The sequence below is a fragment of the Heterocephalus glaber genome, unplaced genomic scaffold, assembly GCF_053883595.1.
Source record: "Heterocephalus glaber isolate CG9 unplaced genomic scaffold, H.glaber_assembly_v1.0 deba00001481, whole genome shotgun sequence".
Lineage (NCBI taxonomy): Eukaryota > Metazoa > Chordata > Mammalia > Rodentia > Bathyergidae > Heterocephalus > Heterocephalus glaber.
Genome location: NW_028258317.1, coordinates 51,814,402 through 51,837,947, shown reverse-complemented (window position 1 = coordinate 51,837,947; position 23,546 = coordinate 51,814,402). Strand labels below are relative to the sequence as shown.

Here is a 23,546-nt window from a genome sequence, read left to right as displayed (position 1 = left end):
GAACATCCCCAATTTGAATAAAAAATTATGCTATGCACATCACAATGGCAGTTGTATTTTGTAATAGAACTATGCTTTGCATGTGGCTCAGGTTCAACATATTGCAGATCTCCATTTTGCAGATAAGACTGAAATTAGTGTCAGTAAGCAAGTAAGTAGCAAAGGAATGTGGGCTAAATTTTTAAAGTTTGGATTAAAAACCAGGTGTCGCAGCACATATCTGTGTTCTCAGCTATTGACTGTAGCAGGGAAATTGCAGGTTTGAGGCTAGCCTGAGCAAATCAACAAGACTGCCTCAAAATAAGAAATAAAAAAGGACAGGCAATGTAGCTTAATAGTAGAGTGCTTGTCTAGCATGCACGAGGCCCTGGGTTCAATCTCTAGTACAAAAAAAAAAAAGGTTATAATTTATTTATTTTTATTATTTTTTGGGTACCGGGGATTGAACTCGGGCCCTTAAGCTTGCAAGGCAGGCAGCAGAACCACTGAGCTAAATCCCTGGCCCTCGTGTTCAATGTTTTAACAGCTCTATAACATGGATTGCCTTTGTTAAGGAGGATCAAAAGTTCAAGCCCAGCCTGGGCAACTACGCAAGAGTGTGTCTAAAAAAAAAACAACAAAAAACACTGGGGATGTGGGTCCATACAGAGGTCCTGGGTTCCATCCCCAGTACCATCACAAAAGAAAACCAAACCAAACCAACCCTAACTCTGGGTCAGTTTTATGTTCTGGAGTCTTGTTGCTTCATGTATAATTTAAAACAGTATATGGTGTGTTAGGCTTAACACAATGACGGCATAATGGACAGCTAGTATTTCAACATAACTTAAACCAAAATTCCAAATCAGTACCGCAACAATATGTTTATTTTATTGCTTAAAAAACTGATGACAGTCATCTCATCTAACTAGTGGGAATTAAAAGTGGCCCACTGGGTTGCCAGACAGGTTGTCTGAATTTTGGGGATCAATTCTATTCTTTTACTTAACAGAGGAGAAAACAGAGGTCTAGGGACTTTGGGAATGTGTGCACAGATAAGACTTGCTTCAGGGCTGCAGTGCAGTCCAGAACCACTGTTATTTTATGAATATATCTCTTTCCTGTTTATCCCTTCATTTTTTTTTTGGTATCAGGGATGGAACTCGGGACCTTGTGCTTGCAAGGCAGGCAGCCAAACCACTGAGCTAAATCCCTGGCCCTGGCCCTTCATATTTATAATGTACCTTCTCAGCTTCACAACACTGCTTGTATTACATCCTTCCAGTTATGGAAAAATGTTTTGTCTTTGGGGGTTTCAAACTAAGAAAAAAGTATACACACACACACACACACACACAGTATGTGTGTGTGAGTGCATAGATATACAAATAAATGGAAGCAAAAGCACAAGGTCCTCTGCATAACGCAATGCAGATCATATCCTAACAGTCACAAAGCACAAGTGGGAATAGTCTTCAGTTGAGTTTCTTTTGACAATATCAAAGGGCTCAGAAATGTGTATGCTTTGGAAGAGGCATGAGGACATTTAAAAACTACTCTTCAGTGAGTCTCATTTTCAAACAGAACGTTGAGGGTGGCTGGCTGCTCTTCATGTGGCTTTTGCAGTAAATCCTTCAAAGAATGAAGACAATTCATTTCTCCTCCTGGGATTTTTCTTTGTTTTCTTTTGGTAAGGTTATTACTGCATTAAGGTATGGAAATAAGACATTACAGAAGATAAGATGTATCATGTGAGGGAGGTAATCAGACAATCAAAAACAATCCTGTAGAAATTAAAAATCAGATTCTGGGGCAGGGTGGGTGTTAACACGTTCTTTTCACAGAGCCTTCCACATTCTGTGGCTGCCCTCAAAAGGAGGAATGGGGAAAAAAAGACACTCAGCTGCAGAAGGAAGCTGGGATCTTGGCCTCACAGCATTTAACATCTTTAAAACTTGGAGGGCCATCAAGTGCCTTTTCCAGAATAGGCCAAGGAAGACAAGTCCAGTTTGGTTTTTAAGGCTTCAGTCAGCTCCCTGGCCAGCAGCTCATGGAGGGATATGCCATCGTGAGAGTACACCCAGTTCTTTCCAGTCCAGTCATAGCGCTTGGGTCCACTGGAAGACAAACAAATGCTCAGTAAGTCCATGTGGACATCCAATCAGAGAACCACTATGTTATGGTTTGGGTCTTTTCCTCTTTTTTTTTTTTTTGGTACTGGGGATTGAACATTGTTTAGGTCTTTAATGTCCCTTAAAGGTCGTGTATTTCGACACGAGCCTGTGGTGCTACTGGGAGGATGGTGGGACCTTTAGGAGGCGGGGCCTGGTGGAAGAGAGCTAGGTCACTAGAGGTGTGCCCTTGAGGGAACACTGGGACTTGAGCCCGTTTTCTCTCTTTGCCTTCATGAGGTGAGCAGAATCCTCTGCCATGAGCTCCCCACCATGATGTGCTATCTCACTATGCGACCATGGACTGACATCTCTAAAACTACAAGGCAAGTAAGTGTTTCCCCCTTTGGAATTTATTTTCTCACAGGATAGTAAGGATGGACTCACAGGACGGACTCTGCAAAGGAAATCATCTGACCCTTACTGATGAGTCTCTGTACATCACAGTCTGATTTCTCACTTTTCCTACCTTCCATATGGCACCTGTTGTCTTGGAGCAGTGTTTATGAAATCATGACCATTCTTTTCTTGAGAAAGGGTCACTATGTAGTTCAGGCTGACCTTGAAGTCACTTATGTAGCCCAGGCTGTCCTCAAACTCACAGTGATCCTCCTGTCTCAGCCTCCCCAGAGCTGGGATTACAGGTGTGTGCCACCATGCCTGGTGAAATCCTGACCATTCTTGCATCACTGACATGACTGATTGTGACTTACCTACACTACTTTTTTTTTGGTAACAAGGATCGAACTCAGGACCTTGTGCTTGAGAGGCAGGCGCAGTACCACTGAGCTAAATCCCTGGCCCTTACCTACACTATTGTTTACTTCCAATTCTCTCCCAGGCCCTGGCAACCATTTAAAATATTATTTTTTAAAAATACCTTTTTAAATTAAAAAAAATTTTTTTTTGGTACCAGGGATCTAATTCAGGACCTTGCACTTGCGAGGCAGGCGGTGGAATTAAATTAAAATTTAAATCTGTCAAATTAAGAGCTGGATGGGCTAGTTCATCTACCTCAAGCTCATTTAGTTAAAAAAAATGGCACATGGACTTCACCTTGGGAATGCTGTGTATTATGGGTTGGATGTGTCCTTGATATAGGGCTTGGTCCTCAGGATGGTGGTACTGGGAGGTGCTGTGCAACCTTAAAGAGGAGAGGCATGTGGGACACCCTAAGCTGATGGTGGTATGCCCATGAAAGAAATTATGGGACCCTATTCATCCTCTACCTCCTGTCCTGAGATGTGATGGTCACCCCTTCACATGATTCTGCTATGATGTGCCACCCTTACAAGAGGCTGTAGCACATTCACCCCCGCCAGGCCAATCTTGGACTCTGACACTCCCAAACTCCGAGCGAAATAAGCTGGTTCCCTTTATAAGTCAGTTGCCACAGTTCTCCATGGTAATGTAATACAGTACTGACAATACACTGTATTTGTGTAGACAAATGTGTAGCTGGTTTTTGCCATGAACTGTTATACCAGCTGTACATGACGGAGTCTCAAATCCTACCTCCTTATGGCCTAGCGGAGAGGGTGGACAGAGCAGATTATAATGATACACAGTGACGCCCTGACGGAGGCAGGCACAGAGCAGAGTACCCGAGGGAGCATTTCCAGAGACAGGTGGGGCAGGGCTGGCAATTGGGAGTTGATGTGAAGGGTCTTAATCTAGGCTATAAAAGTATCAGGAGCCACATGGCACACATGTGTAATCCCAGCACTCTGGGAAGGTGAGGCAGGAGGAGCTTAAATTTAAGTGTGGCCTGGGCAATTAACTGAGACCATGCGTTAAAATAAAAAAATGAAAAATGAAAAGGCCTGGGATGTAGCTCGGTGAGATGGCCAGTGAGATGGCACTGTGTGCAATCCTCAGTACCACCACCACAACCAAAAAAAAAGTATCAAGCGTTTCTATGTAGTAGCTGGGCATGGTGGGTAGCCAGGCATGGTGGTGCATGCCTATAATCCCAGCACTCAGGAGGCTGAGGCGAGAGGATTGCCATGAGTTTGAGGCCAGCCTGAACTACACAGTGAGACCTTGTCTCAAAAAAGGGGGGGGGGCTTTCTATGTTGCTGCCTAAATGTTGGGGTTTGAACATATGCTCAACAACGCAGGAAGAGGGAAAAATCAAATTGACAGGACTTTTGCTTAATGTGTACAAACTACTGAACATAAACCACCTGGGCTGTATAAAAACAACAACAAAAACAAACAAACAACAAAAATGTTCCTTGGCCTTGTACTCAGAATCTGCTCTCAGGTAGCCATCCATCCCCTCCATGTTGCCCATGGGCTCTGAGCCCAGGAGTCCCCAGACTGCTCCTTTACCCTACGACTTCCTCAGGGTGGGCAGGGTGACTAGGAGATGCTAATCCCACAGGTCCTGAAAAGCTATCAACTGAAAGAAAAAAAAAAATCAGAAACCCAGCCCTAATGTGATAGTCAGCTTTCTCATCACTGAGACATAGTACCTGACATCCACAACTTAAAGGAGGAGACAATTATTTTGGCTCATGGCTTCAGTGGATTCAGTCCATGGTCTGCAGCTCCAAGGCAGAAGCAGCAAGGCAGAGGAAAGCTCTTTACTGTACAGTAGTCATGAAGCAGAGAGAGATGGCAGGAGCCAGGCAGGAGAATACACCCTTCCAAGTCCCACCTCAGTCCTACCTCCAAACAACACATTTAGCTACTGAGATCATCCATGGATAAATCCACCGATGAGTACAGCACTCCCATGATCAATCATTTTCCAGACAGGAGACTTTAGGGAACATTTTGGATCTAAATCATAACATCTTTGAAGAGTATTTTTTTTTTTTTTTGAGACAGGGTCTTGCTGTGTAGTTCAGAACTCACTATGCAGCCCAGGCTGGCCTCGAACTCATGGCAATCCTCCTGCCTCAGTCTCCTGAGTGCGGGAATTACAGGCATACACCATCATGCCCAATTGAAAAGTATTCTGGACAAATACGAAAAGCAGAATACTTATTTATTTATAAATATAGTAGCTGCGACAATAGTGGGTACTCAGTAAATTTTCCTTTCAGTATTCCACATTAATTACAGATTTTAAGAACATACTCTTGGAATTTCTAGGAAGTCATAATTATCTAGTAGTATATACTTTTAGTATATACTTTTTTTGTTTGTTTTAGTACTGGGGATGAATCCAGGGCTCCATATAAGGCAAGGGCTCTACCACTGTGCTATGTCCCTTGGTTATTCTTTTTTAAAAAATTGCAAATACAATTAGTCTTTCAAAGAATTCCATATTGCTTATAGTTTTGCCTTTCCCGATGCTCAATCTAAATGTTCTCTCTGGAGTGCTAATGAATGATCCGGGCAGGGTGGGCTGAGGGCTTTTGGTAGGTAACACTCTTTCCCTTTCTTCCAACCACTTCAAGAGCAGCCAAGCTGCAGGCTGCTGGCTGTGAGGCGCAGACTGTCTGAACACAAGCTTTTTTCTCTGGACTGAAAGCCCATGAGCGGGAGAGGCAGGAGAGACCGATGCCCTGGAGAAGCAACTTCAGCCACTGTCGCACCTTCACAAGGCCTGCAGCTCAGCCCTGCCCAGGGAATGCAACGGAACTTTGGCTGAGATGCTAAAAATAAGACAAAGTACAACTTGTTCAGATGCTGCCATATTAAAATGAGCTTGTTTTTGCTGTGCTGGGGATCAAACCCAGAGCCTCACAGATAATAGGTAAGAGCTTTACCACAGAGCTACACTCCCAGTTCCTGAGCAATAATCATTTTCTCTTTCATAGAAATTGTCTAGGCTGAGTTCTGAAAAGTTATAAACTTTTCTCTTTGGATCTTGTCAACATCCTGATGCCTGCTAATTATAGCCAAGTTATCAGCATGGAGGTTATGTATCTAGAGTAAAGGCTCAGAGCAGTGCGAGACAGCTGTAAAACACCAGGAGCTGGGCATGGTGGTGCACACACTTGGGAGGCTGACATAGGAGGACTGCCCCGAGTTCGAGGCTAGCCTGGGCTTCACAGTGAGTTCAAGGCCAGCCTGAACTACTATAGAGAGACACTGTCTCGAAAAATCGAAAATACCAACCAACCAAACAAAAAAACTCCAGGAAAGGGCCACTTACAGATACTAACATGGAGGCTGACCCATATCAAATGGTTCATGACACCATATTTAAAAAATTAACTGTAATGGTACTGTGGATTGAACCCAGAGCCTTTGCACTAAGATACATCCTCAAGTCTTTCAAAATTTTTTTGAGGGGACGGGGATTTAGCTCATTGGTTTTGCCACCTGCTGCATAAGAGCAAGGACCCGAGTTTGATACCCAGTACCAAAAAATAAAAATTTTTTTTTGAGACAATGTCTCACTAAGACCCTAAATTATCAAGGCTGGGTTTGAACTTTTCATCCTTCTGGCTCAGCCTCTCAGAGTGTTGAGATTCCAGGCATGTGCCACCACACTTGGCTCATGTCACATTTTATTTTGTTTTTGGTACCGGAGATCGAAATCGGATCCTTCCGCTTGCAAGGCAGGCGACGGAACCACTGAGCTAAATCCCTGGCCCTCATGTCACATTTTAAAGGAGTTTAATCATTACAGATACTGACCTCCATACTTACCTGGAGGGAGAAGACAACCAGATCTGCTTGTTTGGGGTCTGCTTGTTGATCACGTAAGTTCCTAGGTCTCCACCTAGTTTAACTGTCAAGACGCCACTCTAGGAGTTCAGGTGCAAGAGAGCATGAAGAAAATAAAGTCAAATAAATAAAAAGTCAAATAAAGTCAAAGTCAGCCCTTTGCCATAATTGCTTTGTATTCTGTTATCTCTCCACACTCTTCATGTATACAAACATGCAATATGTATCATAAAGAAATGTCTTCATGGGCCTGGAAATGTAGCTCTTTGGCAGAGCCATGTGCTTAGCAGGAGAGGCCCTGGGTTTCATCCCCAGCACTGAAAAAGGAAAAAGTCTTTAGTATTTAGAAATAGGAGATCATGTAGGAAGAACACTGCTCTCAGGATCAGAATAAGACTGATCATAATGCTGACTTCTCTAGCACTTTTCCTATACCCTGTGAGCATGGCGAAGTGAGAACTGGTTGCCTCATCTGAGGTTTCAGCCCTGCCAAATGTGACTGCTGGCTTGTTGCCCCCAACCACCAACAGAGCAGGCTGGAGGACGTTACAAACACAGATACCAACTCCAGAGTACACTGTCACCCAGGCACTGGATGTGACAAGTCCAATAAGAAGAAAAGAAAGAAAAGGAAGCCAGGACGGGGGATTTAGCTCAGTGGTTCCGCCGCCTGCCTTGCAAGCAGAAGGATCCGAGTTTGATCCCCGGTACCAAAAAAAAAAAAAAAAGAAAAGGAAGCCATCAATATGCCTGCCTTTCTAGTCTTAGAAGACCAATGGCCTTAGCTAAGTAGGTAGAAGACTGCAACTCCAGCCTACATTTGTTATTTTTTGATCCTTCCCATGTATCTGACAGTACCTCAGACCCTCCGATAAGGCTTCATTTTCCTCTAAAGAGCCTTGAATTCCCTAAAGACTCGTGGGCCCATCTCTGCCCCTAAGTGCCCATTTCAATTTGAAAACACAGGAGCCCTTTACCCCCTGGCCTCCACTCTTGAATGGGCAGGGTGTGAAAGGAAAGGCTGTACGAACAGGGAGCCAGGTGGGACAGGGTGGCCTCTCTCTGTTCCTCTGGAGCTCTCCTCCAATCAGAGGTCCCAGGATGACTCTCCAGATACAGTCTTCACAAACAGAGAGGGATTTAAATGCAGGAGGCTGTAACAGCAGTGATATAGGGGATAGGCTTGGACGGGGAAGGGAGACACTACTAGGTTTTTTTGTGTGTGTGTGGGCTGGGATGAACTCAAGGGCTCTGCATGCGAGGCAAACAGTCTACCACTAAGCCACACCCCAGTCCTGTCATGTTTTTGGTTTTTGTTTTTTTGGTACAGGGGACTGAACTTGGGACCTTGCACTTGCGAGGCAGGCGGTGGAACCATTGAGCTAAATCCCTGGCCCCCAGTCCTGTCATGTTAACCATTTCCAAGCACACAGTTCAAGGGTGCCAAGCACACTAACAGTGTGTGCAGCACATCTCTAAAGCCTTTTCTTCTTGTGTCACTGAACCTCTATACTCTGCCTACTAATTCTCCTCCCAGCCCTTGGTAACCACATTCCTGCTTTCTATGATTCTGACTACTTTATTTATTTGTGTTAGTGGGGATGGAGCCCAGGGCTGCTCTACACTGAACTACATCCCCAGCCCTTTTAAATTTTTTGTTTTTGCTACTGGGGATCCAACTCAGGACCTTGCACCTGCAAGGTAGGCCCGGTGGCACTGAGCCAAATCCCCAGCCCTTTTAATTTTTTTTTTTTGGTACCGGGGATCGAACTTGGGTCCTGATTATGAGGCAGGCGGTGGCACCACTGAGCTAAATCCCTGGCCCCTCTCCTTTTAATTTTTTGAGACAAGGTCTAACTAAGTTGTCCAAGCTGGCCTTGAATTTGTGACCCTCCTGCCTCAGCCTCCCAACTGCTGGGATTACAGGTGTGTACACCCAGCCTACTTTAAATTTAAAATTTACTTATTTCTTATTTATTTTTGGTGTTTTTTGCAGACAGAGTCTCTCTATGTAGTTCAGGCTGGCCTCGAACTTGCAGCAATCCTTCTGCCTCATTCTCTTGAATGCTGGGATTACAAGTATGTCCAGCTTATGTTTTGAGACAAAGCAGCCCAGACTGGGATCGAACAAACAATACTCCTGCTTCAGCCTTCCAACTGCTGGGATTACAAGTGTGTTCCTATTTCCTTTATTTATTTATAATGGACAAATAAAACTATGTATTTATGGTGTTGTTTCTATGATTTTGACTACTTTTGATTATCTCATGAATGTCAGCAAGCAGTATTTCTTCTTTTGTGATTTGACTTGGCTGCTATGGCAGGGGTGGGGGGGGGTCGGTCTGGGGATTAAATCCAGAGCCTTTGCACTGAACTACATCTTCAGCCCTTTTTTATTTTTCGAGTCTTACTAAGTTGCTAAATTGCTCATGCTGGGCTAAACTTGTGATTCTCCTTCCTCAGCCTCCCAGAGCAATGAGATTATAGGTGTGTGCCACTGTGCCTAGTGTGGCTGTTTACTTTATTTTGCCCTTTTTTATTTTGAGGCAAGGTCTTACTAAGTGACTAAGTGTCCAGGCTAGGTTCAAATGGTGATCATCCTGCCACAGCCTTATGAAATGCTGAGATTACCTGCAGGTGCCACCATGCCAGGAAGCTGCTAACTGTAAATGCATTTTGTTTGTTTTTTTGGTGCTGGTCACCAAACTCGGCACCTTGCATGTGAAGCACATGCTCTACTATTGACTTACACTCTCAGCCCCTTAAGTGCATTCATTCATTCATTTATGGTACTGGGGACAGAACCCAGAGCCTTTGCACTGAGCTACAACCCCAGCCCTTTCCTATTTTGAGACAAGGTCTTGCTAAATTGCAAAGACTGGGCTCAAACTTGTAATCCTCCTGCCTCAGCCTTCCAGAGTGCTGGGGTTACAGGCACGTGCCACCACCATGCCAAGTTAAATGTGATTTTTTTTTGAATTTCAGTTTATTTATTTTTCTTAAATTCTTTTATTGGTACATTTTAGGTACACAATTTGTTTACATTTATCATTGGGTGTTTGTACCTGAACATGATGTATCTTGGTTCTTATTTTCCCATTACCTGTGCACCCTTCACCCCCTCCACCCTTCCTTATTTACATAGATTTCATTTCCATTTTTCTCTTTTCTCATAATTTTTCCTTCCCTTCTTTCCTTTCCCCTTCCCCTTCCCCTCCCACCACCCCTACACCTTTGGACCTTTTCTTCCTATTTCAAATTATCAATTATTCATTTTAATCATTTTAATCCTTATTTACACTTTCAGTTTCTCACACTAGAGAAACTATTTGGTATTTATACATGTGTGTCCTATTTATTTCACTTAAGAGTATCGCCTCAATGTGCATCCATTTAGCTATAAATGTCTCTAGTTTCTCGTTCTTTATGGATGAGTAGTACTCTATTTTGAAAAAAACCACATCTTCTTTATCCAGTTTCCAGTTGATGGGCACTTGGGCTGTTTCCAAGCTTTAGCTATTACAAACTGTGCTGCTATGAACATGGGTGCACATATATTGCTGTGGTAGGATTCTTTTCTAAATGTGATTTTTAGAGGGCAAGAAATATACTGTATGTAAGTTTATTTAAAACAAACTTTTTTTCAGCTGGGCACAGTGAGACATAGCTGTAATCCTAGCATTCTGAGAGGCTGAGACAGGAGGATTGCAAGTTCAAGTGATGTAGTGAGACTCTGTCTCCAAATAAAAAATAACAAAGGGCAGGGGATGTAGCTCAGTGCAAAGGCTCTGGGCTCAATACCCACCAGGCAGAAAAAAAAAAAAGGAATAGCCCACTCTTCCATGAAAAGCATATTAATAATACAAATGAGAGGGCTGTAGGTGTAGCCCAGTGGCAGAGCACTGGTTAGCATGCACAAGGCCCTGGTTCCATCCACAGCACCAAAAACAAACAGAAAACAAAAGTGAGAGTCCTTTGAACTCTATAGCTCTGAAACTCCCCTACCTGGTACCTTCTCACAGCTCACCTGCTCCCCCCCCCCCCCCCCCGAGTCAATGGGCCAATCTGCTCCAGTCCTGCTCAGGTGTCTCTGGGAAGGCTCTGGGTCCCCACAGCTCTTGTGTTTCTTACCACCTTAGCACTGTGCTCCCTGCAATCAATCAGAGTGCCCTGCCCCACCTCGGGAACAAGAATGTTGCCTTTCGTTCTAGCATATCCAGTGTCTAGCAACTCTTACTCTTTCAGCAAAATGTGAGCAGGATACAAAAGGACATTTCTGGGTGAATACAGGGACATTCAAAAGGTGATAGGGCAGGTGCTGACCAGGCATGGAGATTCTGTCTGCCAAAGTGAAGGGCAAAGTTATATCAGGTAGAAATCGCAACACAACTCTCCCATTGCTTGCTCACCACAAGTCATCTGATTCTCTTCCCACGGAGCTTGAAGCTAGAAGCTATTTCAAACCAAAGAAACCAGTGACCATACTGGTTCACTGGGGTACATTTATGCTTTTGGAATTGTCTTCAAGTAGATAATACGAAGAAGGCTTTTTTTTTTTTTTTTTGGTACGGGGGATCGAACTTGAGTCCTTGCACCTGCACAGCAGGCGGTGAAACCACTGAGCTAAATCCCCGGCCTGAAGAAGGCATTTTATTCATTATTATTATTCTTTTTCAGGCAATCTGCCTGGGGAGTGTGGGCACACTCAAGCACAGGACATTCAGGAGAGGGAAAATACTGAGCACTTGCTGAGAAATAAGAACCAATCATGCCTTGCAAGCGCAAGGTCCCGAGTTCAATACCCAGTACCAAAAAAAAAAAAAGAATCAATCAGAACAGACCCTGGCACCAGCCAATGAGACCAGGCCCTGGCCCAGCCAATGAGAGCAGACCTTGGCCCAGCTGTTGAGGCTTATTAATTCCTGCTAGTTAGTATCAGCACTATAAACGCAAAAATTGCAACTACTGTTGTCCCCAGCCTGTTTGTGGAAAGACACGAGTCAGGAGGCTTTATATATGTGTGACTTCCCCTTAAGGAGTAAGGCTAATGAATATGAAGCACTTTTGGTTTTTTGTTCTATGATGCTGGGGACTGAATGCTTGCTAAGCATACTACGACCGAGCTGCATGTCCAGCCCTATGTTGTTCTGAGTAATCCTAACAGAAACCTGAAGAAGTAGGGGTTAATGCCTCCCTATCATAGCTGAGGAACCTGTGGCTCAAAGAAGTTAGGTAACTCAGGTTAGAATTCTTAGGAAATTTAACTCCAGGAGGCCATATATTTGTTCTCTTATTCAATAAAGTGTGGCCTCTGAGCAGGGAGCCTTAATTTGGGATCCAAAAGTGGGCCTGCAGGCTAACAGCCCCCACTGTGTAGGTGAACTGTGCTCACAGGGGAGTGTGGAAATGTTTCTCAGGAGAGGGTCCAGAACAGCCATCAGATTCTTCTAGTGGGCTTGGTCCACTAGAAGAAATGTTAGGAGACCTCTCCTCTGAGGCAGTAACACATTGCCAATTTAGTGACAACATGGCAACAAGCAAATCCCTATTAAGACATCTAAGAGGGGCCGGGGATTTAGCTCAGTGGTTTCACTGCCTGCCTCGCAAGCGCAAGGACCCGAGTTCGATCCCCAGTACCAAAAAAAAAAAAAAAAAGACATCTAAGAGGGAGCTGGGAATGTAGCTCAGTGGCGACACACCTGCCTGGCAAGTGCAAGGTCCTGAGTTCAATCCCCGGTACCAAAAAAAAAAAAACTTGAAGACGTTGAAGGTAATTGTTCAAATATCATGGTGATTCTAGCAGCCCACAGTCACATTTGCTGGGTCAAGTGCAGCAGATTCATTGGTTGCCTGGTAAATGGAAGTGCTTTCAGCTCTGTGGGTGTTCCTTCTAATAACCAGCAAGGGTGAGGCCTGGACCCAGACATCAGGCTCACCCATTACCTGGCCCACCAGATCTACGACAGACAGCTAACATGCTGCTCAAGCCTCCCACTCCAAAGGGAGGGGACTGAAGAACACGTGCTTGGGCTTATTGGAATGATTGCTTCCGTCTGCTTGGCCAGTAAGAAGTTAGTAAGAGATCTAAAAATGCTGATTGGCGTCAATGAAACCACGTTCTGGACAAGTATGTGGGCCACACTGTTCTAGAGACTGAGATCAAAGAAGGGACAGTGTCCTTGTGGCCAAGGAGCACTGTCTGCAACATGCCTTTTGATTTACCTTATATCAGAAATATATCAATTGGCACCTGAAGAGCTCTAATCAGGAATTCACACCCCAGGATAGTTAGCATTTCAGGTGCTTAATTACAAGTCCAAACTGTACAGGCAGTCACTAAATACCTTTAGCGTTGTAAATCCACACTTGAGAGTCTGCTAATCATACGGAATTTGTTAGAAATAATTTTTTCCCAGTAAGTAGTGATACAATGTATGGCCTAGCTAGAAAAATACAGGTACCTCTTTCTTTACAGGAAAGAGTATTGGAATCTGGAAAGCCCAGCAGCCTAACGCTCTTCTGAGAGACACTCTGGGGATAGGACTCAGGAAGGCTCTGAGACTCGGCACTGAGCAGAAGGTTTGTCATCTGATTAAAATGAATTCAACAAGGTAAACCAAATAATCCAGTTGCTAGAACATATTTGGCATATTTGCTTCTAATGAAACACTCATGCGAACCACTTGGGTCAAGCTGGGGCTTCACTAACCCTAGACGAATAGGCTGTGTGACTGTTTTTGTGGCTTGTTAATCAATGTTTGCAGACACAGCAGAGTTTAGCCTGAGAGCTGGTGTCCCTGTAGTGGTTACAGCCTTGGTAGGGATGCAGGGCAGACGAGGCCCATGATTTCCCACCTCCTATCACTGCATGGATGGTCAGGTGGAAAAGATTGTTTGGAAGGGTTCCCAAGCAGCGTGGCCCTCCAGGCCTCTCTTCACACCCATTTTTTAATTTTTAATTTTTACTTTTTTTTTTGGTACGGGTAGGTATAGAACTCAGGACCTTGCGCTTGCTAGGCAGGCCTGGTGCCACTGAGCTAAATCCCTGCCGCCCCCGCCCCCCCCCCCGCCCCTTTTAAGGCAGGATCTTGCTATGTGGTGCAGAGGCTGGCCTTGAACTCACTATGTAGCCTAGGCAGGCTTCCAATTTGTGATCCTCTTGCATCAGCCTCTTGAGTGCTGGGACTACAAATGTGCACCACCAGCCCTTTTTTTTTGAGACAGGGTCTCCAACTCGTAGAGATCCTTCTGTCTCAGCCTTCTGAGTGCTGGGATTACAGGCAAGTGCCACCATGCCTGGCTCATAAACACTTTTACAGTCCTGGCTGGACACCGCTGCATTTTCTATTGGTGACAGCAACCAGTGAATTCATGTAGGAGGCATGTAGTCCTTTCTGGCCCATTTACTTCTAATTTCCCCCACCTATTTCCCTACGACAGGCTTGACACCTTCTCCAAGACTTCACTGCCTGCTCCATCCTATGGAGTCTGTTCTCTATGCAGTGTTCCCTAGCAACATCCAACACCATTTCAACCACTTTAATCTGTCAGCTGACTGACATAATTCTATGATTTCATCCAAAAGCTACAAGCCTTAGGGAGGAAACAGAGTAACTGAAATAAGCCATGAGGTACCCCAAAGGAGACGTCATAGTCCTCCAATGTGTAGGGCTGGTCTGCGAGGTCTTCAAAAAATTCTGCCAGGGAGTCCAGTGTCTCCTCTGCTAGTCTTTCATAGGCAGTCTCATCTAGAGTGCTGTGGGGGGGACAAAACCATCAAAAACAAGATTACTAAACAACTCGATTTTAGTAATAAAAAGGTCATGCATTTATTTTATCTTTACACCGATGGGAAATATCCACTATGCACAGACTAACAATTTAAATAGCATGAAAACGGTTACCCAGAGATATAAGCTTTTCTTCCAAACAGTCTCCATCCCCAAAGGCAACTATATGGTCTTCTGCATCCTTCTAGAATTTTATGCTCTTTTTTAAAAAAATTTTTTAATTTTTAATTTTTTATTTTTTTATGCTCTTTTAAATACACAAATGAAGCACCTTGCATTTTTCACTTCATATTTATAAATGGTTCCATACTGGCATGTATGGCTGTATTTTATTTTATACTTGATCTAAGAGCTTTTGTGCCTGTGAGAATGTATCTGCAGGTTATGATACATACCAAATACCATCGCATACATATCTATACCTATCTATCAAATATCTATATACCAAATACCATTATATGAGTTTCCAAGGGGTGAAAGTGAAGCACCAGTGGCTGTCAGACAATTAATCCAAGACCTAAACTCTGGCCATCTGTCCCTCCTTTGCCCATCCTGTCCCCTACTGTAAGGGGACAGTGTGGGGCAGGCTCTGGGACTGACTGGAGTGTTGGGGGCTGTTCTCTGGAGGGAGGGGTTGCCTTGGTACAGTGTGATGGATGTTTAGAGGGCGAGACAAAGAGAACGGGAGAGGTTGGCTGCTATGTGTCTTGAGGGATGTGGGAACACTAGAGAGACACACCTGACCCGGAATCAGGTCCAGAGCCAAGAGCACGGCAGATGCACCCTGACAGCACAGTGACCCACAGCAGGACAAAGAGGTCTTCAGAGAGGCCACAAGGGACCCCAGGGGGAGGGAGCTGGACTTGGGGCATCCTGCAAAGACTTCATTCATTGTCACAGTGCCACAGGGAGGGTCTTTGGGGTACAGAGGCAGGGGCTGGGAGTGTTGGCCATAAAAGCACACACCCAAACGTGCAGTCCACGGCACGACCTTTGGGACTTGGTGCGAGAGTCAGGAACACAGGATGAGGTGGTGGAGAAGCTCCCGGGCTCCTGGGCCTCGAAAGCCACGCAAAGCCTGCTGTCAGTCTGGTGTCTGTGATAACTTGCAGGGCCAACAGTATGGCTACAGAGTGTGCAGCTGTGAGTTACAATGTCCCTGCCTGTGGGTGGCTCCCTACTGCTTTTTGCAGGTGTGACAAGAAATGGTGAGCCAGGGGACAAATGGCATGTTTGCAAGGAGATGCAGTGAAATTGAGCATTTCAAGATCAATAGCTGCCTGGTGATGGAAAAGTCAAAGGAGTCTAAGGCCTTGGACACAAAGACCTTCCATTAAGCCAGAAAAGGGATCAAAGCTTCTTTGTAAAAATTAAATTGAGGGCACTCAAGACTGGTCCCCAGTCTTACGCTTTTCTTTTTAAGACCTCAGGGTACCTCCTTTATGTTCACAGAGCTGGGCATGGGGGCATGCAAAGAAATACAGTAGCTGGAGGCTTCCACCCAGGGAAGACATTTGGATGTGGTTACTGACACCCGGGACTGGCTAATGGTAAACAGATCAGAAGTCTACCAGGTTTTGCGGAAAACCATATTAACAAAGAAAAATGAGCCTGGCCTAGGTTAGCCTATGAGAGCCCTAAAATAGCCTTCGGACCCAGACTGTTGCCAGTCAGAAGTAGGCTGGAAAGACTTCCCACTGCCTGCACAGCCAAAGGATAACAGACAAAGAGGAGCCGCCCAGAGGCTAAGCCAGGGCTCGAGAGGACAGGGCGAGGTTGTCCCTAGGTTGCCCAGGGGGATGTCATCACTGCCATGGGGCAGGGATGCACCTCTTCTCTGAATAGGAGTTCTTACTGCACTTATCCTGCTCCCTGCTGTCAGTGGCTTCAGTGAACTGAATGGGCCCTTGCTTGACTCCCTTGCTGCTGGGGTACATCTGTGCTGGGAAGGAGAATCCTGTAGGTGACAGTTGGCAGAGGGTAGACTCAACAGTGCAGGACAGCTTCACAGCTTCCTGCCCATTTCTTCCAGGACACTCACAAGAGGACACTCCCAGCCTTCCTCGAAGTGAGCTAGGGCCATGTGACTAAGTCCTTTCTGGAATGTGGGTGAGGGACAAGTGCTACTTCTAGCCCTTTCTGCTGAATGGAATGTGGACAAGGTGATCTGACCTCCACAATGAAGCAGACAGACAGGCACTGATGTGAGGAGACGTAAGTGGAGGCAGAGGGAGTCACAGATGATTGCTGAGCCTGCCTGCACAGTGCATGCTGTACACCAGCCACAACCTGCAGAGAGGGTGACACAAACCATTTCTGGTTTGAACCACTGCATTCTTGGATCTGTCTGTTACAGCAGCGTGGCCTATCTTGACCAGGATACTAATGAAAATAACACTACTCTGGAACCAACCTGAAGGTCCAATATTAAGGGATGGGTTAAATGAGTTATGATGCAGCCATATAACTTGTCCCTACTGCATTAAAGATAATGTGATGGGTCTCAGAGATGTGGAAAGATGCCGATGACAGCTGGTCTCAGAGAGAAACAGGTTCCATACAAGAGAGAAAAGGGGTAGTGAGAGAGGAGGAGATCTCTGTGAGGTGAAAGATGTTTTAATCTTACCCTGTGTCGCCCAAAGTTCCTGAGTTCCTCAAATGCATCAAATGGACACTCTGCTTTTTACCATTTAGAATCTGGTTGAGGTAGTAGAGGTTTAGATTCTAAAACGCAAAGTTAAGAACATTACATTACCATTTATCAGTTAATTATGATCCAGTAATACATGATTTATATATTACTACTTTTGCTTTAAAGAGGAACTATGTTAGCTGGAGATGGTGGCGCATGTCTATAATCCTAGCACCCTGGGAAGCAGAGGCAGGAGAATCATAGGTTCAAGCCCAGCCTGGGCAACTTACACTGTTTCAAAATAAAAAGTAAAAAAAAGGGTTGGCGATATAGCTCCGTGTAAAGGCCCTAAGGTTCAATCCCTACTACTGTTAAAAAAGTCACCATGGGGGCAAGGGATTTAGCTCAGCGGTTCTGCCCCCTCCCTTGCAAGCACAAGGAACCGAGTTTGACCCCCGGTACCAAAAAAAAAAAGTTACCATGGGACTTTTTTTCTTTTAGTGCTGAGTATTAAACCTAGGGCTCTGCACACACTAGCCAGTTACAGTTTTTCAGGAATCTCTCCTCCCCTTTGCAATACTAGGGATTGAATCCAGGGTCTTCACACTGAGCTACACCCCCCGCTTTTTTTGAAATTGATTAATTTTTTACTGAGTCTTGCTAAGTTGTCCAGGCTGGGCTCATACTTTTTGGGTCTTCTGCCTCATTCTCTGAAAGTGCTGGGATTACAAGTGTGAACCACTAGGCCTGGCTAGAATGTTTTGGAAATTGTTCTTTACCTTTCTATAGTACATTACAATGAGTTCCCCAGTCTCTAAGTGTGTGCTGTCCAATGGGACAGCCGTGAGTCACATGTAGCTACTGAAATTTAAATGTATTGAGATAAAGTAAGATAGCTCCCCAGTCATGCTGGCCACATTTCAAGTGTCCTTGGCAACATACGGCTGGTGGCACACAGGGCATTTCCATCCAGACAGGGGTCTGACTGGTCATCACTGCACAGGCTACTCAGGGGGAGGTGGTTTGTGGGAGGCAGGGGAGAATCCCACCATGTCTCCAAGATGATTAAGCAAAGCACAAAAAACAGCAAGGGGTGGAAGTCTGCCAAAGTGTAGATGAGGGCTGGGACTGCCAATAGCTGCAGAACGAGACCTGTGGATGTTCTTCATCCCTAACTGCTGGTCACCAAGGGACAGGTCTGAGCTATTACCAGGCTGTGCTGTGCACAACCCACTGACCAGTTACCAAGGGGCATGAAACACACATGAGCTGAGCTGGAGAGAGTGGTGCTGTCCGAGAGGAGAGGGTGGTGGGGAGGTGAGGCTGGGAGCCATGAGGGGCGGCTGGGCTCTGGGAAGGAGCCAGCAGGGCTCCCCCCAGGAAGGCATTGGAGGGCGTGAGGAGGTCGGTGCTAAGGTTCCTGGCCTCCAAAGGTCATTCTGGTTGCCATGGCAGTGGTCAGAGATCAGGATGGCTCTTCAATCCTCAGCACCACCAGGTAAGGTCAGAAAGGTGACGGAGGGCACAGAGCTGAAGGTGAACAGAGGGGACATGGGAGGCAGAGCACAGTCAGTTTAGAGAGGGCGGCTCTGAAGGAGAAGAGGGTGGCTCTGAAGGAGAAGAGGGTGTCTATTTGCTGGGCACTGCCATGGACTCATTTAGCTTCATTGTAATCCTAGAAGGGCAGTATTACTGCTGCTGTCATTCACAACAGTCAGGTCCTAGAAAGTTGCTATGAACACCCAATTAGTGAATTATTCCTAGGGGAACACAGAGTTAGACACCTGCAAACCTCTGGCCAAAACAGCTTCACCAACGGAGTAAAAGAGAACCTTGGTTTACTTGTGTTTCTGCTTAAGGACACCTTATTTTATTTACTGCTCATTCACTAACACTGAACTTGGGACAACAGCACTGTAACCCACACCTGAGTGAAGTGGATCTGTCACGTGGATTTTCTCTGTAAGGTATGTATCAGTCTCCTTGTGCTTTCTTCAGCACTAGGCTTGGGCCCACTTAATTAATTAATTAGTTTTCATGGTACTAGGGAACTGAGCTCCATCCCCAGCCCTTTTAAAATTTTTGTCTTGCTGGGGTTGAACTTGCAATCCTCTTGCCTCAGCCTCCTAGGGTGCTGGGATTGTATGCATGAGCCACCACACTCTGCTTTCCCTTTTTTCCTTCTTGTACTGGGGATGGAACCCAGGGCCTCTCGCATTCTACACAAGCAGTGTACCGCTGGGCTGTATCCGCAGTGACCTGCACAAGGCCACTTAATCACACTCTTGAGAGCTGAGACAGGCAGAGGAAACCCACTTTGACCTCTGCTGGGAACCTGGTCCCAGGGACTCAGAACATGGCTGTGGCATGAGTGCCAATGTGCCAGGAGCACTGTTTGGGGTAACATAAACTTCAGTGAGTAGGCACCTCCACAAGTACAGAACCTGAGAATAACGAGGGACTGTGCATGTGCTGTACAGATGGGCAAACTGAGCACGGAAGGGGGGCTCCCCAGGAGTCACAGAGAAACAGTGGTACAAAGTGCAGGGGTGGGGACTGGCTCCAAGCTCTCTGGCTCCACAATCTGTGCCACAAAGGAAGTAGGGCATCTCTGCGAGTCCAATCAATCCCAAAATATGGGGAGAAAGTATGAGAATGTCGGGTTCCCCTTGAGGAATTTCCCTTCTCTTTAAGATCCCAGCCCTTCCAATCCTAGCTGTCTCCGTCTTTCTGATACCTTCCCATCACTTTGAAAAAGTCTTTTCTTTTTACATTTTATACAGCTCTGGGTGTTTTTAGTGGAAGAGTTGGTCAAATCCAAGTTATTCATTCACAGCCAGAGGTAGAAGTCTTATTTTGTTTTGTTTTTGCAAGCAATGGGGAACAAACTGAGCCTAGGTACATTAGACATGTGCTCTACCACTGACTACACCTCCAGCCTCTAGAACTGAAAGTCTTTATCAACTGACTTTTTTTTGTTTTTTGTTTTTTGTTTTGTGCTCAGAATAAAACCCTGGGGGGCTCTATTATTACAGGCAGCGAAGTTAGGTTAAAAATTAATACACAGGGCCAGGGATTTAGCTCAGTGGCTACGCTGCCTGTCTCGAAAGCACAGGGACCTGAGTTCGATCCCCGGTACAAAAAAAAAAAAAATTAATACACAGACAGGGATTGGGTCCTCTAGGAAGTCAGAACAAAAAATAAAGACAGCAGAATTGTGGCTGGAGGGACAGGGATTTAATTAGCTCAGTGGTGCCATGCCTGCCTCATAAGAGCAAGGTCCTCAGTTGGATCCCCGGTACCAAAAAAACAAAAAAACCAAACCAAAACAAAAATTATAGTATTTTGAGGCAGGATCTTGCTAAGTTGCTCAGGCTGGGTTCAAACTAGCAATCCTGGGCTGGGGATTTAGCTTAGTGGTTCCGCTGCCTGCCTCGAAAGCGCAAGGTTCCGAGTTCGATCCCTGGTATCAAAAACAAAAAACAACAAACTAGCAATCCTCCTGTCTCAGCCTCTCAGAATTTGGAAAGAAAGTTGGTCATATTCCAAAAGCTGGACTCTAGCCACTCGGCAGCCTTGACATTTTTTTTTTTGGTACCAGGGATCAAACTCGTTGCAAGGTAAGCACAGCGCCACTGAGCCAAATCCCCAGCCCAGCCCTGACACTTTCATCTGCTCAAAGGAGTTGGTTCATAAAATCCAGGGATGAGGGCCGAGGATTTAGCTCAGTGGTGCCTCGCCTGCCTGGAAAGCTCAAATTCCTGAGTTCAATCCCGGTACCGAACCCCCCCCCCCCGCCCAAAATCCAGGCTTGAAAACATGGGGTGTGTGTGTGTGTGTGTGTGTGTGGCGTATACACACCCTACATATTACGTATACACATAATATACGTATGCATATTAGATAACACGACATTATATTAACACTGAATACTAGATGTCACATATCAATACTACTTAAACTCAAGTCCTCACAAAGGCAACTGACAACCTTCGAGACAGCCACAGACCCCTTAGAATTGACCCCGTCCATCTGCCCTGCCTTTGCCCGGGCCGTTCCCCCGCAGTTGGGTTCCAAGACAAAACATCCCTCTCTTCTCTAGGAAGCGGAAGTCACTCCAAACGCGACCGGGACGCAGGAGACCCAGACAGCAAGGCCGCGGTCGCCAGGCTCAGCCACAGGGCATGCGCGTACGTCCTCGGCGCGTGCCCGGGTATCCCCGGCGCGTGCGCGGCACTCCCCCGCCGGCGTGCGGCCGGGTGTGGGTACTCACGGCGTGGCGCGGCGCATATCCCGCCGCTGTCCGGACGCACAGGCCTGGGCCACCACAGGACCGCGTGAGCGTCTCTGGGCGCGGGACCCCGGCGCGGGCCTGGGCCGGACTCAGCGACACCGTCCGGGGCAGCAGGCCGGCGGCTGCTTGGCGCCCGAGCGTCCACATGCTGCTGCGATCTGCGGTCGCTCCGCCCTTCGTGGGGATGCTGCGGCGACACCTGGTGGCCACGGGCCGCGGGCGCCCCGGCTGGGCTCCCGCGCTAGGTTCTCTCTTTTGGGGGGAAACTGCTAGAGAGAGACCAGAAAGAACTTCCTAACATTGCACTATGCTTTAACGAAAACGTAGAGCCCTATTTGTGCAAAGCACAGAGCTCACCCTTTGGCCGCACCAGGGATGTGTTTACTGAGGTCCTGACCTCAGGGATGCTGGCCTGGTACCCGGCCTTGCAGAACTGCAGGCGTTGTGTGGTGCAGGCTTTGGTACTGCTGGGCTGCCCACATCGGGTCACCTCCGTTAGTGTGTGCTGCGCATATCCCGATTCTGCCCACTTACTAGCAAGGTGACCAGTAGTAAAGTTAACCTCTCTTCCTCCTCTGTAAAGTGGAGTTCATAAGTTTCTACTTCATAGGGTGGTTGTGGGGCTAAAATCAGTCCGTCCTTGTAAAATTTTTGCAATGTGGACTGGACCCTGGTAAGTGCATAATAAATGCTAGGTACTGTTCGATACATTTTTAATCTTTATTATTGCAGATTATGATACAGTAATGGGTTTCATTCTGGCATTTCCATCCCTGTGTGTAACCTACTTCGATCTTATCTCCTTAGTCTGGCTTACTTAGTTTACATTATGATCTCCAGTTTCATCGGTTTTCCTGCAAATGACATGATTTTGTCCTGCTTTAAGGCTCTATTGTGTAAACACACCACATTTTCTTTACTCACCTGCCAGTGGGCACCTAGATTGCTTCCATAGCTTAACTACTGTGAATTAAACTGTGGTAAACACGGGTAGGCAGATTTCCCAGTACTATCCTCACTCCACTTCTTTCTGATATGTACTTAGGAGTGGTAGAGCTGGGTCACGTGGTAGTTCTATTTTTAGTTTTTTTGAGGACCCTCCATACTGATTTCCATGTTCTACAGTGGCTGGACTAATTTACATTCTGACCAACAATGTGTAAGGGTTCCTCTGGCCACCCCCTTCTGCCCAGCATTAAAATTTTTTGTTTGTTTTATTGTTTGGGACAGGTTCTGTGTTGCCTAGTCTGTGCTCAAACTTCTCCAACCTCCAGCCTCAGCCTCCTGAGTGTTGGAATTACAGGCGTGAGGCACCATACCCAGCAGCCTGTGTCTACATCTTGAAGCATTTCCCCTATGTTTTCTTCCAGCAGTTTCAAAGTTTCAGGTTTAACATTTAGGTTTTTAATCTGTTTTGAGTTGATATTTTGTACAGAGTGAGAGGGATCTGGTTTCCATCTTCTACAGTGGATAACAAGTTTTCTCTTGGTTAACAGATTTTAAAAGAAAATTTTACTTGTATGTTGCAACGGAATATAATTAGTGAGCATTTACTTCACATTTTATGCATACTTTGTATGGGGAAGGAAGTGAGTAGGTGAGAATGTGCTGAAGTCTTTCCTCTAGAACTCAATTCCGATGTCATATGTCACCTCCAGAATTCTTCATGAAACCAAACTTCTGTGTCCCCACAGCATGTCTTAGGTACCTCCTTGTGTGTTTCTACAGCCTGTAATAGAGTTGCTAGTTGTCTTATTTGTCTAACATCTCTGACACATAAGAGACACTGTACTGAAAAATCAGTTAAAAATGAAAGAATGAATGATGTTCTTCTTTGTTGACCCCCTGCCTCTTCAACGGTGATGTCCTCATCTTGTGGCTCACTGCTCAGGAATGGTATGGAATTAGTTGATACTAACCAATAAAGGTTTTCAGAGTAACTTCCCCTGGGAGACATTTGTTTGCATGTTACTTGGTGTCTCAAACCTTTAAAGGCCCAAAGAATGGATTTTTTTTCCCCAAAGGATGGATTTAAAAAATCTTATGCCCAG

The 23,546-nt window shown here is 45.7% G+C and overlaps 1 protein-coding gene across 1 annotated transcript; it reads right to left on the bottom strand.

Moving 5' to 3' along the window:
- Positions 1-395: 395 nt before the first annotated feature.
- On the bottom strand, positions 396-21,667 carry Fxn (frataxin). Its single transcript, XM_004838179.3, has 5 exons — positions 21,475-21,667; positions 17,196-17,293; positions 14,415-14,535; positions 6,762-6,859; positions 396-2,096 (listed from the first exon to the last, which is right to left on the bottom strand). The coding sequence occupies exons 1-5, from the start codon at positions 21,640-21,642 to the stop codon at positions 1,946-1,948; spliced, it is 636 nt and encodes a 211-aa protein (XP_004838236.1). The 5' UTR covers positions 21,643-21,667; the 3' UTR covers positions 396-1,945.
- Between the last annotated feature and the right edge of the window lie 1,879 nt (positions 21,668-23,546).